This window comes from Podarcis vaucheri (assembly GCF_965113315.1).
Source record: "Podarcis vaucheri genome assembly, chromosome: 7".
Classification (NCBI taxonomy): domain Eukaryota; kingdom Metazoa; phylum Chordata; class Lepidosauria; order Squamata; family Lacertidae; genus Podarcis; species Podarcis vaucheri.
This window is the reverse complement of record NC_138765.1, coordinates 60,352,206-60,368,129: the sequence shown is the minus strand read 5'-3', so window position 1 is coordinate 60,368,129 and position 15,924 is coordinate 60,352,206. Positions and strand designations below refer to the sequence as shown.

General features: G+C 44.1%; 1 protein-coding gene across 3 annotated transcripts in view; it reads left to right on the top strand.

Annotated features, from left to right (window-relative positions):
- The first annotated feature begins 9,138 nt into the window (after positions 1 to 9,138).
- Positions 9,139 to 15,924, top strand: part of NKD1 (NKD inhibitor of WNT signaling pathway 1) — a 127,084-nt gene continuing 120,298 nt past the window's right edge. Inside the window, exons 1-5 of one of the 3 annotated variants that reach the window (XM_082232960.1) lie at positions 9,139 to 9,240; positions 13,444 to 13,488; positions 14,508 to 14,707; positions 14,863 to 14,895; positions 15,254 to 15,414. In XM_082232960.1, the coding sequence (XP_082089086.1) occupies positions 14,683 to 14,707; positions 14,863 to 14,895; positions 15,254 to 15,414 (219 nt within the window). In that variant the 5' untranslated portion in view covers positions 9,139 to 9,240; positions 13,444 to 13,488; positions 14,508 to 14,682. Of the gene's footprint in view, positions 9,241 to 13,443; positions 13,489 to 13,760; positions 14,708 to 14,862; positions 14,896 to 15,253; positions 15,415 to 15,924 lie in introns of those variants that run through there. The other 2 variants (XM_082232959.1, XM_082232958.1) reach the window with 2 other exon arrangements.

Genomic DNA, 15,924 nt, shown 5'->3' with positions numbered 1-15,924 from the left:
TTTTCCAGATGTTTTGGATAGCATCTCACACATGTGTGAGACCATTGGCCCTGCTGGCAGGGCTGATGGGAGTTGGCATCCAACAACATAGGGCACTGTGTTGGGGAAGGCTCATATCTCTCTCTAATCGCCTGAAAGAGGGATTGGGAGTCTGTGACCTTCCAGATGTTGCTGGACTACAACTCCCATCACCCCTGACCATTGGCCATGCTGGTTGGGGCTGATGGGAGCTGGAGTTCTCTTACAACATGTGGAGAGCCACAGGTGAAAGAAAGAGAGATAAAAGAACATCTGATAATAATAAAACATGGTGTAGTCAAGATGAAGACTCCACTGGGGTGCTGCATTTTAAAATTTAAAGCACTTGACCTGATGTGCTTATTGTTCTTCAGTCCATTTCAGCATCTGATGAAGCAGAATATGAACTACAGAAGCATAATATAAGTTACCAAGTGTAGCCAATGTGGTGCCTTCCAAATGTTGCTGGATTACAACATATGGAGGGCTCTACATTGGCTATTCCTGATTTAGCCCTCCAAGGTGTTACAGAGATGTGCAGTGAAATCTGGTGCATGTTTACTCATACATAAATAGTAGAGCTCACTTCCAAAAACATGTGCCTAGGAATGCCACCCAAGTTTCTACCCCTCCACGAAAAGTTAGGCATGGATTACAAGCTCATCCACATTTCCCCTTGTTCTGTGCCTAGAAAGCACGAGTCTGAGTGATTTCCCCCTTGCCTCGCTCCTTTCTCAGGAAAAACCCACTTTTCAGTGCTAAATTGGAGAAAACCTCTAGAGAAAATCTGAATTGCTGTTTGCTCCAACTAAGCGCTAAAGAGTGGTTTTCCACAGGTAAAAGCAGCAGGACAGGAGGAAGTGTGGATGAGTCGTACAACAACTTTGGACTTCAGAGTTAGCTGGGTAAATCCCTGGAGGCAGGAGTGGGGAATTCTGCCACACACACCCCATGGGTGTATTCATTAATCCCACCCTTCCTCCCCAAGGAACCCAGAGGAGCAAACATCAAAACAGATATCTTAAAATGAAATAAAAATACATTTAAAACATAAAAAACAGAACATCTCAAAACATTTACAAAGCAATAGTATACCATCAAGTGGCCAGCCTCTCTCAGCTATCAAATGCCTACGTAAACAATAATGGCTTTAAATTTATCCTGCAAATTGGCAATGAGGGAAGTGGATGCATGTCACCAGGGAGGGCATTCCACAAACAGGAACTACCACCCATCATGAGGCCTAGACAACCATGCCACAGCCCGTGGTAGGCAGAGTCAGATCTGATGGCAGGGGGAGTCAGTGCCAGAAACTGGCTCACTCTTCAGTATTGCGCAGCTTTTTCACTCTCTGTACCACCCTGTGCGGGTGTCGTCGTCCCCAGCCCCATGTGGAAGAGGAAGCAGTTCCTGGAGGGGTCACAGAGCAAGAGTGGGTCCACAACACTTGGATAGATGAAGGATGACATTACAGTGGCCTGTCTAGTCCAGCATCCTGTTCTCACAGTGGCCGACCACCAGACGCCTGTGCGAAACCTGCAAGCGGGACCCGAGCGCAAGAATACTTCCCCATCTTGCAGTTCCAGCAACTAGTATTTCCTTCATCATGGCTTGTAACCATTGAGAGTCTTGTCCCCATGAATTTGTCCATTCTCTTTTAAAGCCATCCAAGCTGGTGGCCATCACTGCCTCCTGTGGGTGCAAGGTCCACAGTTCAGCTGTGCGCTATGTGATGAAGTACTTTCTTTTAGTTATCCTGAATTTTCCAACATTCAGCTTAATTGGATGTCCATTAGTTCTATTTTACGACAGAGGGAGAAAAACCTTTCTCTATCCACTCTTTCCATTCCATGCATAATTTTATAAACTTCTGTCATGTTGCCGCTTTCTCGCCTTTTCTCTAAACTAAGAAATGCTGCGATCTTCATAGTTGAGTCGCTTTATCCTCAGGATCATTTTGGTTGCCTTGTCCTCCTTGCCAACCTCACTTTTCTCAGCCTGGGCCCTCCATTCCTACCTGATAGTGTGTTTTTTCCTCCCGGGCAGTAGGTGACAGACCTCTGCAGAGGCCAGCTGGCTTCTTGTCCGTCCTACTTTTTTGCTTTTTGCTCTTTGCTAGCAGCAGTCTCTCCTCAGCCCTTCCTGGAAATGCCAGAGATTAAACCTGGGACCTTCGGCATGCAAATCAGGTGCTCTAACCACTGAGCCCCAGTCCTTTCCCTGCATCTGCAGTGCTTGGATTTGCCAGGGCTGATTTCCGAAGTTCCTCACCACTGGATCCGGAGCCATCAAGTGGCAGACGGGACACATGTGAACTGATCCCACATCTGCTGTCAGTCTGAAGATGCTTTTCTGCAGACACTAAAGCAATTATTAGCATTTACAGTCTCTTGTTCACACGCTTTCATTTGTATTAAAAATAACAACAACCCACTTTTGCCTGGCTAAAATTAAATGTTTAACTCTTGCCCTGTGATGAAAACCCTTTCCTTTCAGTGGTGGCAGAGGCAACAAGCAAACAGTTCACTAGAGAAGGGGGGGAGAGAAACACCCTCTGAGCATTGTTTTTGGACACAAACATACACAAGTTATTAGAACATAAGATCAAAGGAGATGTCCTACTGTGTTTCTTTCAATGCTTCCTTTGTGCTTCTATACTGAAGCCTGGTAGAGAGTTAGAACAGGAGGAGAGGGAGGGAGAGGAAACCCTTTGTACAAAGATACTTGTCTCGGAGAGAAGCTCATAAAAGGTGATGTGAGAAAAGACGCCAGGTGGAGTATAAACCACCCTTATTGTTAAGAAATGCAAATAAAAAAGCCTCATCTATATTAAAACTTCCTCCCTTGTCATTTCTTTAGATGCTAAAGGATTATTGAAGTCCTGGAACTGCTAGTTCCAACCCCCCCCCAATGCCCCAACTCCCAATTTTTCTTTTGTTTTCATCATAATATACCATGCATGATTGCTGGTGAAAGTTAAGTTTTCTACTTTCTCAGCAAATAACAGTAAGTTAAGGGAGGAAACCTCATTTCAGCAAAAATACTTGCAGGAAGCAGGGAGAAAACAAGACTTGAATTGGAACATTTTGTTTTAAATAAATAAATAATCCTAGTGTTTCTGGGTGGTGGGTTTTTTTTTAAAGTAATGCATTCTATGAATGAGATTATCTGATGTCCCATATAGCTTAAAGAAAGACTGGTCTGTTGGCTGATGGCTTAGAGTTGTTTTGTTGGGGGGGAGGTTCTGGGAGCTGTAGTTTTTAAGGGTGCTAAGAGTTGTTTGGAGACTCCTTGTTCCCCACACTGAGCTACAATTCTCAGACTTCCCTGTGAAGAGGGGATGGTTGATTTTGGGAACTGTAGCCATGGTGTGTGTGTGTGTGTGTGTGTCCTAACAACTCTTGGCACCATTAACAAACTACACCTCCCAGAATTCTTTGGGGGAAACCATGAGTGTTTAAAGTGGTGCCATTGTGCTTTAAATGTATGGTGTGAACGTGGCCTATATAGTGTGGCACTAGGGCGTTGTCGTGTTGAGTACGTGGTCCCTGACTGGGTGGGATCACTCATACCATTACAGTGGTACCTTGGGTTACATACACTTCAGGTTACATACGCTTCAGGTTACAGACTCCGCTAACCCAGAAATATTACCTCATGCTGAACTTTGCTTCAGGATGAGAACAGAAATCGTGCTGCGGCAGCGGGAGGCCCCACTAGCTAAAGTGGTACCTCAGGTTAAGAACAGTTTCAGGTTAAGTACGGACCTCCAGAATGAATTAAGTACTTAACCCGAGGTACCACTGTACTTCAGGAAAGAGGAAAACATAGCAGCAGCCAGGGGTGTGTGGGGATGTCAGAGAAGCAGGAACCAGAATAAGCAAAGGAGCTGCACTGGCATTAATGTGGGTTGAAATAAAAGCAAAATGAATGAGAAAGATAACTTAAGAAGAAAACGGAAGGTGCACCATCACTGTCAGCTCAGCTACTAACGTTTCCGGAAAAGGCTGCTGCCACAGTTTCTGTTTCCTGAGGAATATCTAAATTTTCACCATCACAACATATTACACCAAGAATTAACTTTCTGCAGAGAATGGGTCACTAATGCATCACGACAAAGTGAGTTTTTACAACTCATTTCCCTTTTTGCTCTGTGAGCTTCTGGAGAGGTTCACTTGCAAAGCATCCAAGTACTGTACTAAGTCTTCATTAAAATTCTCTGGTTCTCTGGTTGCTCTCCTTCCTCCTGTAACGTGAAAAGAGCAGCTGTCTCAGGACAGCACCTCTCTCTCTCTCTCTCTCTCTCTCTCTCATCGGAGCCTGAGATTGTTTTAGGATAAAATGCGGATCCCTTTGATTACAGCGAAATGTTTTTGCCTGATCTATCGGCCGTACATAAAAGTGTGGTTATATCATCACCTTAGTAGTACCTCTTTGACCCCATGTATTTGATGACAGATGGTCACCTGGTTTGAACAAAGGAACCTACAGGGCCAGTTAGTCAAAGGAACTGTCTCCTTTTCCTCCTATATTTATTTCATATTCTTGTTGCTGAGTCTTCAGTAAGCCACTACTTATAGGTAGAATATGACATATCCTTCAGTCTATTAACAAATGAGCTGGGAGCAAGCTACATGCTAAGCTCAAGTACATATTATACATTTAAAGCACATGGCTGGGGAGGGCGGGGTATAAATAAAAAATTATTATATTATTATTATTATTTCCTCCCTCAGATAATTCTGAGTACTGTAAGACCCTTTTGGAGGATCTCTAGCATCACAATTTTACTGTCAGTTTCTGGGAATGTAATATAATTGTTGAAATCCTTCCAATTGCTTCCAACAGACTGTCAACTATTTGTTTAATCAGGAGACAGCACTACTAATTATTAATACCACATTTCTCGCTTTTGGCTGGGTCAGGAGGCAGAATACATAATGTCCTCCCCATATTCCAATCAATGTGTGCCTACTCATTGTATTACTAGAAGGTGATAGTGATAAATTATATTTCTTGGGGTTCCCTCCCTTGAAGCAAAATGAAACTCCATCTCTGTTCCGTTGTTCTTTGGGGCATGAGAAGCAAACCCAGGACACTGAATCACCTTTGTCTTGTGTTCATTCTAGTTCATTTCCGTTATGAAGTTTAGAGGGTCCGTGTTTTCTTTGACTTTATTTCTATAGCCCTAAGGAATGGTGTGAAGGCACATGACGCAGCATCATTTCTGAAGCTAAGCACGTCAGGGTCTGGTCAGCATCTGGATGGGAGACCACCTGGGAACCCTGAGCTCCATGGAAAAAAGACACAATGCAAATGTAATAAATAAGCAAGCATGGACTTCGCTCCTTTGTAAGTTCAGTCTCACCCCTGCAGAGCACAGTGTAACATCACAGGAGCACAATGTAGCTTAGAATGGGATTCCATAGACATACGTTTGGTCTTCTAGCACGGCAGCAGTGTTTAGGGAATTGACATTTGGCCAGTTATGCCTAACTAATGCTACAATAATGGATCTCCTATCTTGCCTTGTATGGGGGAAAGTGCATACCATATATATGATCTAAGGAGCTGCATCTGAGGTATAATTAGGGCTGCCATACATCCAGATTTTCCCAGACATTACCGGGATTTCAAAAGTGGAATTGACGTCCCCAGGGGAATTTCTGAAAGGCAGTGCTTTGTCCTGGATCTTAGGCAAGTCAATCAAAAAATTGTGGGTTTTTTTGTGTTTTTGTAACAACTTTTGGGGTGTCCTGGTTTTTCCTTTTTGAGTATAATCAGCTGGAAAATCTTAATAGTACATATTTATGTTATGTCTATGAGTCTTTGTATTTTGTATATTTTAGTAAATGGTGGAGAGGGATTGGGCCATTGTAAGAACTGCCTTGTTGGAATAAAGCATGGTCCTTTCATTAATCTAGAAATATGTTCTAAAGATAGGCCAGGTAAGTGACAGATTTACCCAGAAGGTCTGTAGCTCAGTGATAGAGCATCTGCTTTGCATGAAGAAAATCCCAGGTTCTGTTCCTCAATATCTGAGAGAGACTCCTGCCTGGAACCCAAGAAAGCCACTGTCCATCACTGTAGACATTAATGAGCTACACGGACCAGTGGACCCATTTAAGACAGTTTCTTATGTTTTCAGCTTTTAAATGACTTTGGCCTTTGTTTCTAAAATCTCTTATTCATTTTCAGGGTGCAGCAAGTTCTATGTCTTTACTTCCCATCTTCACTTTTTGTAGGTGGGATACCTCAGATAGCAAAGCATGAGACTCTTAACCTCAGGGTTTGAGCCCCACCTGGGGCAAAAGATTCCTGCACTGCAAGGGGTTGGACTAGATGACCCTTGGGTTCCCTTCCAACTCTACAATTCTGTGATTCTAAGTGTTTTTCACATAGTTATTATACACCACTCAGATAACTTTATGTTATGGGGAGGCAGCATACAAATGCCATAAATAATTCCACACATGGCAAAGCCTGGTATTCAAAAGGTCTACTGATTCTGAACACTGAACTGCATCAGTCCATAGATCTATGGGAAATTTTCATAGATCTGTAGAATGGGGCATTGCATTTTATGTATATTTAAATGGTGGGTGGTCACCACTTATGGGAGCCAAACCTGGCTCTCATTCAAAAGTGGCACCTTGTCCTGCTGCCCCCAGTTTAAACGGCCAGCCAGGGACTCTGCAAGCTGACACAGCTGGAGCTGGCTAACCTGGGGCCCTTCAGAGCAACTGGGGCCCTTGATGTCCGGTTGGTGCTGGATAGGCCAATTTTTAAAATCAGAGGGCAGCTTTTCAAACAATCAAACCATAGAACAGTCATCCCCAGTGCAGACAATAGCAAACTCATGCTGCCTGTGTGTGTGTTTTGTACAGCTTCCTTCCTCTTTCTCAGCTCCCCTTTCTTTCCAGAGCAGCAAGAAAGCAATTTCCTTTCTTCCAAACATTATTTATACATTTATTTCCCCCCTCCAAATCTACACGCATACGTTTTCTACTACAAATAATCTCTCTCTCTCTTTTAATGAGCATGTAAAAGTTCAAGAGTGCGATCTTTTTGCGTTGTTTTAACTCTGGCACAAATTTAATTTCCCATCATCAGATGGGAACAGGTTTATATTGCACGAGGGGTTCAAAAGGGCTTTCTTTCAGCGTCAGCCCCTTTGCAAGAGTTTTTGCGCGCTCTGCACTAATGAAAGGGCAATGGGGGGAAAAACAACAGCCACCCCTCCGTCTGCGTCACAGATTTCAACCCTTCGAAAAAATTCCACTGCGGTCACAGGGTTACATGAGAGGCCCCTTTAATCATTATTACAGTTTTATGAATGGTGTGCTTTACTCTGATATTTTACTACACATCACTTCTTAACATGCTCCATTGAAATTGGGGGGTGGGGGGAGAGGAGAAGAAGAAGAAGAAGAAGAGAGAGAAACAAAAGACTTTGTGTATTTGAAAGACCCTGTGGTTACGAAACATCATTGTAATTATACTGTGACACCCCCCCCACCCAGCTCCTCCAATCCTCAGAGCCCGCTTGGTTTTTGACATCCTTTGGTCCGAATTCCATTGAAGCCGGAAGATGCCTGAACAAATACAGAGTTAAGGCCTCAGGATTTTACTGTATGTGAGGAATTGTTTTCACTGATACGCTTAGGCTGCGACCCTCCAGCAGGGGAGGGAGGGGGAAAGAGCCAAAGGCAGTTGAAATGCCCCATCCAACGCCCTTCTGAGCCCATGCCGGCAAGGCGGATGTAAGGACAGAACAGCGCTTTTGCACATCCCATCTCTTTATCTCTTTTGTGTTCTAACAATTTCCCTCCAATTGGAAACAATGGCAGGAAAACACACTGCCGCAGCTCCAGAGCTGTATTATTCCACAACTGCAAGAAATCAATCTTTTAGTGTAGCGGCACCCATTATCAATATCAGACAGGCACCTTCACTTTGTATTCTTTTTAGCACTTTTGAAAAACATTATTGTTTAGACAAGCCTACCTAGTACTCTAGGATGCTGGCGTGTTCTTAGTTTATTGCTGGTTTTTAGTTTTCTGAGTGTTTTAATTGTTTAGATTGAAAATGCCATTGTCTTATTATCTTTGTCAATTGCTTTGAGGCTTTTTTTACAATCAAAGGGGTATAGAAATTTTATGAAATAAATAAAGAGATCATCATCATGGTGCCAGTAGCAATGAAAATAGATTTATACCCCATCTTTCCTCCAAGGAGTAAAGTGATGCACATGGTTCTCTCTCCCCCACCCCCCCACCCCAAACTTATCCTTAAAACAAACCTATGAGTAAGGTTAGGCTGAGAGAAAGTGATTTGCCCAAAGTCATCCAGTGAACGTCCCAGTCTCCTAGTTTGACACTATGATCACTGCACCCCACTGGCTCTCTCAACTGGCTGTTTCTTTTCCTATTTCCTTTTCTTTTTTTTCAATGGTAGGGTACATGCTCTGCATGCCAAAGTCCTAGATTCAATACCCAGCAGTTCCAGGTAGGGCTGGGAGAGATTCTTACCTGAAACAATGGAGAGCCACTGTCAGTCATCTTTTCTGACCTGGTTTGTGGCAACTTTCTATGAACATTTCTGAATACAGAGGTGGGAATGCAGCAATCATGGGATAAGGGTGGGAGCTCAGCCAGAAAAGAGTCCCACCTACTCCAGACAAACCTTACTTCCAAGGTGTGCTATGAAGAAATATGACCCAATTCATCCAATATGTTACAGGGTTCTGAGAGGATTCATGGCCCTGGACCAAACGTGAGATCACCTGCCACCAGATCGAATGTTTTCAGCTGACATCCACATACTCCCATCACCCCCCTTTCTTGGCAACCCAGGGTGTGAAATAGTTGTAGCCTTTGCCAAGAGGCAGGGGGGAAAGAGGATTTGTGTGATGCAAAATGTCTGGGGAATCTCTGAGGACAGGATCACATTATCTCTTGTTAAAATATTATGGAAATCAAACATCATTGTTCATTAGGGTCATCTGTGTTTTATTTATTGGCTCAGGGCTGACTACAAGCTGTGAAGGGATTTTTAAAATAAAATAAAAATCGAAGCATTTGGCTATTTCATAATCTCTTTTCTTTGCTTTCTCCAGGTGAGCTCCAGATCCAACCACTTTGAAACTTTCATAGAATTTTTGAAAATGAACAGACAGGAATGTTTTAGGCTGGGCCTGTTTCCAGATTTCTTTTGCATAGTGTGAGTTGATGGCTTGGAAGGTAGTGAAACCTCCCTCTTCTTTTTCTTTTCTTCTCTCCTTCCTTTCAAAAAGAATTGAACTCATAAGCATTTTGCTTCTCTTTTATCTCTCTTACTCAAATCCCCCCCCCGCAAGGAAACACAATTTTCATAAAACGGGAAGTAATTACCAGCTACAAGGTTGTTGTTCAAAAAAGAAAAGATGGATAATTCTCCTGTATAGCATATTGTATCTGTAGCTGTAGGGCACAGTTTCTGACCTAGCCTATCCTCACACAACCAGTTCCTAAGTACACAAGAAGAGCCTTATTAGATCAAGCCAAGGGCCTATCTAGTCCAGCATCCTATTCTCACAGTGGCCAACTCAAAGGCACTATGAGGACCCAAGTGCAACAGTGCTATCCTTAGTTGTGATTCCTAGCAGCTGGTACTCGGAGGCATAGTGCTTAGCCAGCATGGTGTAGTGGTTAAGAGCGGTGGACTTGTAATCTGGTTCGCTTCCCTGCTCCTCCACATGCAGCTGCTGGGTGACCTTGGGCTAGTCACACTCTGAAGTCTCTCAGCCTCACTCACCTCACAGTGTTTGTTGTGGGGGAGGAAGGGAAAGGAAATTGTTAGCTGCTTTGAGACTTAGGGTAGTGATAAAGCGGGATATCAAATCCAAACTCCTCTTCTTCTTCCATATGTGGAGGCGGAATGCAGCTAGTGTTGTATCCAGTGGCCACTGACAGCCTTATCCTCCATTCATTTGTCTAATCCTCTTTTAAAGCCAGCCAAGTTGCTGGACCTAGATGTCTCGACTCCATCTTGTGAGAGCAAACTCAGCTATGCACTATGTGAAGAAGTACTTTTCTTGGTCTGTCCTGGGTCTTCCAACATTCCAGTCCATGGAATAATTCCTAGTTCCAGTATTGGGGGAGGGGGGGAGAAAGAGAATGAGAAATGTCTACCCCAGTAGTAGCTGGTGAGGTGGTGCACTCCCGGCTTCCCAACATAGTGGGCTGCTGGTGCTTACCAAGGCTGAGGGGGAGTTATGCGGTGCGGGGAGCTTGGCATGGTGGCAACATCGGATTGGCTCCACTGCGCCGCTCCACACAAGTTCCCTGTGTCCTGTCCCTCATATCTCCCTCTCAATAAGCGCCAGCAACCCACTGTGTTGGGAATCTGGAAGAACAATAGTGCCCAATCTGTGCCACCTCACCTACTGCTCTTTCCACTTTCTCCATATCATGTATAATTTTATACACCTCTATCATGTCTCCTCTTACATGCCTTTTCTCTAAGCTGAAAAGCCTCAAACATTTTAACTGTCCCTCAGAGGGGAGTTTCTCCAACCCCTTGATCATTTTTGTGGCCCTTTTCCTTTGGCTTAGGCCTATGCAACTTGTGAAATGGCAGAAGGGGAAGCCTCCAACCTGCTCTGGGAATGAGTCGCCAATTTGCATTTTTCTTTCTTTTTTTAAAAAAAATATATATCCTGCTTTTATTTATAAGCTCAAAGGGTTGTGAGGTAGGGGGGCTTACTAAAAAGTTCACTGAGTACATAAATCACAGTCAAAACAGTCCAAATGACTAAAATTGGTTTCATACGATAAAACCAATAGCAGAATAAAATGAAGTTCAGTGTAACAGAGGGAGATAACTAAGCCAGCTGTGTTAAAGGCTTTAGCATCTTATCTGATGCTTAAAAGTGAGGGAGCCAAGCCAACCCCTCTGGGGAATTTACACTTCCACTCCCCAGCCACTGCAATAGAAAAGTTTAGTAAATCTTTGAAGAATTAACCAGGATTGGCTTCTGGTTTGAAGGCACCACTGCCAAAGCACCTTCAGGTGGATCCTCTCTTACCTCCGGTGCCACTACCCTTGCCCTACCATGGCTTTACTAGATTAAGGTGGCAGACAGCAGCAACGGCTCCCAATGGAGCCACCACTGAAATTTCACACAGGGCCTCCTAACACCCCCCACCCACCCCGTGTTGACATTATTGAGCAAAATGGACCCAAGGGCTGACTCAGTAGAAGACAGCTTCCTATGTAGTCCTGAACTTCTTGTTTGTTAACCTGTTGCCATACTAAGCATTGCTCCATTCCTTCAAAGGGTGAGTCTGGGTGAAGACAGGTAGCCGTTTTGCAAAGTGGTAATTTGCCACTGTGTGCATGCAAACTGCTTAATAAACTGGTTGTTTGTTTACACAAGAGATGAAAAGACTCTTGCCACTCCCTTCTTCCCTAGTTTTCTCATTAAGCTAAAGAACTTGGTCAGGTAGATGGATACCTGTAAGTCTTCCCTTGATTTGAGGAAATGCTTCTACTTGAACCAAACCCCCAATTTCAGCCTGATTTTCATTTCAGGTGGAATTGGGAGTGGAGGGGCCTTCACTGAGTACCAACCTTCCACTGGAGCACCTCTGAAAACATCTAGTTTTGTGTTAAAATGTTGATCTGAAAATTGGACTGTTAACTCTGGAGCTAATCCTTAAGTATATCGAGTCCCCATCAACAACTGTATGCCCAGGCCCAGGGAGAGAATAAATTTATTTACTGGAGCTTGGTTTGATTTCTAAACGCCACATATGCGCTCATGGCCAAACTTGGAAAACATGGAGGCAAATTAAAATGAAGAATAAGCTACTTCTTGAGAATGCACAATAGTGGTCTTTCCTAGCTCACTGCTATTATTTTGTGTTTTCCAAGTTGATTTACTGAAGAATTCTCTGAGCTGGTTTACTCTGAGGTGGTTTACATTGTTATGTACTGTAAAATAGGTTTAGTATTTTACCCCTCAGTGACCCAATTTCTGCCAGTCATATCAAATTTGATTATTTATGTGTGTACCATTTTGTAACAGAAAAATAAAACAAAAGTGGTTTTTCCTGTGAAATACAGGAAGGTGCATTATAGACTATAGGTCCAGCTAGCACAGTATTTTTGACACAATAGTTTGTGAGGAATTCTAAGCCAAACTATGGCTAAGTATGGCTAACTATGGCTAAGTGTGAATGCATAGGCGTAACCAAGGGGGACAGCTACCCTCCCTAGATCAAGTAAAACAATAGAAATACTTAACTGTCCAATCACGTCGGTTATGCCCCCCAACAAAGTCCTCCCCCCCAAAAAAATCCTGGCTACGCCCATATGTGAATGCACAGTAAAATATGCCTGCTTCACACCTACTCTGAAGGCTTAGCCTTATATGTGAACCCGGGTTTGTGGTTTGTGTCGCCCTAGACAAACCACAAGATGCCCCCAAGGTTCCCATTGTCTGGGGAAGACAAACCACAAGCTCAGATTCACATGTAACATTGGCCAAAGCATGGCTCAGCTCCAGGTAGAACAGAAACAGAAGGATGAAGAATGAAGCAAATGCAATTTTTACCATGTGTACTGACCCACACATGAGGCACATTCATACACACAGCCATGGTTTAGCTGGGTGCTATTTATTTATTTTAAACATTTATAAACCACACTTTTGTATAAAACATAAAAAGGCTGTGTAGGGGGGGGGGAATCAATGGCATTACAATGAAAATGTCAAACAAATCTGTAAGATGCGTGAATCAGGCCAGGAGAGGCTTTAGGCTGTTTTAAATGGGAGTCTTAGCTGACCTAGGAGATGCTCTAGCACTAAGCTAGGATCTTTGCAGCTGTGGATCTGTAGTTGAGTGCCTCCCACATACCTTGGGATAGAGGGCTTCCACAGCAGATATTTAAGTACTATGTATATGTTTTTTTGTGTGTGTGTGTCTATATACACCTATATACACACCTTTAATTTATGCTCTGTAAGTGTGTGGTTTTGTACTCACTGTGCCTTTCTCTTTCAACAGGTTTTTCGTGTGTGATAGTTAATTATGCTTCTCAGATTTTAGAATCATTTTAAAATGTTGTGTTCTCAAGTTACAGCAATGGTTTTAAATTGCAGTTGTTTACAATGTGTTACACAGTGCAGTCCTAGTTCTGTGGGGCATACACTCAAGCAAGTGTGAGATTGCCATATTATCCTGAATTTTACGTCCATTTCAGTGTAAAATGCCCTGTTACGAATGTAGAAAAATGTGATAAGCTACATACCCTACAACCAGGGTTTCCCACTTGAGTGCTTTGTTTTTGACCATTGTTTTCTCCTTATATTAGATTGTGCTTCTGAACATGTACCTTTAATAATAAACTTGCAAAATATCTTATTTTTTTTTAAAAAAGGTGGCACGCCTCCTCCAAGACACTACCAGCAACCCTCATTTTTGTGTAAGTACCATTATGAAAAATAATTTAAAAACATAGACCAATGTATTATTATGTAACAGTTCCTCAAAATGAGTTATTTATTTAAATAACTATAATTGTGCACGTGTTTCCGCATTTCTTCAGCTGCATTTGTGCGCATTTTGCGTTTCTTGAAATATATTGTAAGCAGCATTGGGGGGGACGTGCAGGGAAGGTGGAATAATAGTAATAATAGCTTTAAAAATAAAATAAAATCCACCCTTCCTTGACACCCCCCTCCTGCACTGTGCGCGTCGACTCAGAAACCAATCCTTACTCCCAAGTAAGCGGGAACAAAGACTAAAGTCTGCAAGCCTACATCCACTTACTCGAGAGCAATGCCCTTTGAACCGAGTTGAACTTACTTCCGAGTAGGCACGCCCAGAATTGCTCTTTGAGTGGCCTCCCCAAAAAAGTTGCAGGGGGCTGATGGATCATGGGGAAGCGGGGTGGGGGACTTAGTCAAACCCCAAAGCAACGCACAAAAAACGCACAGAGAGAGAAAGAAAGTAGTGAGGAGGGAGAGAGAGAGAGAAAAAGAGAGAGACATCTCTGGAATGGGGCCTCCCTCTATGGCTCTGAGCTCTGCTGCCTGCGCCTGGCTGGAAATGAAACACACCAAAGGAGCCGCCGCCGCCGCCGCCGCCGCTCCTTTTATTTTTTTGGAGACTCCAAAAGGATCCTTCTTCCCTTTCATGTGCCGCCCCGCTCCAATCGGAATCCAGAGGCTGCCTGCAAGTGGTCTAATCTCAATGAGGTGTCAATCATGTTCCCCGGTGGGTGAAGTAAGGTCTTTTGTAACCGCCTCTGTTACAAGCGAGACTTGAGTCGAGAGGGAGAGGAGAGGAGAGGAGAGGAGAGAGACGCAGCCAGGGCGCTGAGTTCAGAGCTGCTTTTGCTGCTGCTGCTGCTGCTGCTGCAAGTGTGCCTCTATCTATCGATCTGCTCCTCTGTGCATCCCCCCCCGCCCATCTCTCTTTTCCATCGTTGCTTTAATCAAGGAAAGGGGACGGTCGGAGCACATGGATTTCTAAAAAGAAGAAGGGAAAGGGACCCTCTTGGAATTGAGAGATTGTTGTTGTTGTTGAAGAGAGCCAACAAGCAGGCAGTGATGCCCCCAGCTCAGCCCTGAAGCCCACTCCCGATGCCCTCGGGTTTGCAGATCCATGCCGAGAGATGGGGAAACTTCACTCAAAACATGGTAAGTTCTTTTGCACGGTTTACAGGGCGCGGGGAGGGAGAGGAGCCTAGATCTTGGTTAGAATTCACTAGATATCTGTGTATATGCAAGACTCTGCTTTAACCATCTTCTCGTTTTTATTTTCTCTCTCTCCCCCCAACCCTGGATTTTCCTAGCTGCTGTTTGTAAACCTCGAGAAAGTCCAGAAGGTATGTTGTTTTTATAATTATTATTATTCCTGTTCATAAGAACTTCCATCCTTTTTTGCTTTCTCCCCCCCCCAACTTTTTGCCCCTGTTAAAAAAAAGAAAGGAATGGGAGAAAAAGTTTGTGCTTTGGTGATTTTGGGGTGGATACTCAGAGAAGTTCTCTGCTCTCAAGAGTGGTTCTGTTCTCTGAGTCTTTTGCTCCCTGCTCCCCTTCCCCTTCTCTCTCCTTTTGTTGCGGTTGGGGCAGGTAGTTTGGGGGCAAGAAAAGAAGTATGTGGGGTGGTGATGGAGGGCTTGAATGGGTCCCTTCCAGGGTGATGACTGTGCCTGACTTGAGGCTTTCCTTTTCCTTCCCCAGGTGATAGTTTTGCTGTGAATGCCTCGCTGGCTCGGAAAGGGCTAGAGGACTGGATGGTGAAGCAGAAATACTCTGGCAGTGGAAGCAGCAGCGGAGGCAGCAGCCTAGGACTTCAGCAAGGCTGCCAGCACCGGGCTCTTTGCAGGCTGTCTGGTTCCAGGGTGAGTTCCCGATTCCTCCTTCCACCCAGCTTGCCTTCCCTCCTCTCCCTCCTTACCATCAAGGCAGAAACTAGCTTGAACCTCTTCCAGACTAGGCTCTCTTTGAGTTGGAGCTCTTTGGGATGAAAACTTATCTTCCCCCTCCGCCCCCGCTCCACTTTCAGTTATTGCGCCTTTGGGAGTAGCCTTCTGAGTTGATTCGGTGCGCCCACCCTTTGAAGGAGTTGCAAGTTTGCAGGGCAGAAGTAGGCTCTGGAAAGGCGGCTGCCTTGCTTCCCAATGTTGAAAAGAACATGGCTCTTCAGGAATGGGATGGGCAGATGGACAATCTCTCTCTCTCTCTCTCTCTCTCTCTCTCCAGTGTCCATTGTAGAAGTCCTCAGAAACCAAAACAGATGAGGAGAATCCTGGTGTGTGAGAGAGATAGGAATAGAGAGGTGGCTTAATTTATTGTCTGGCATTTTGTCATTTTGCTTCCCAAAGCCAACTTTTTCAGTGCCTGCAACCCCG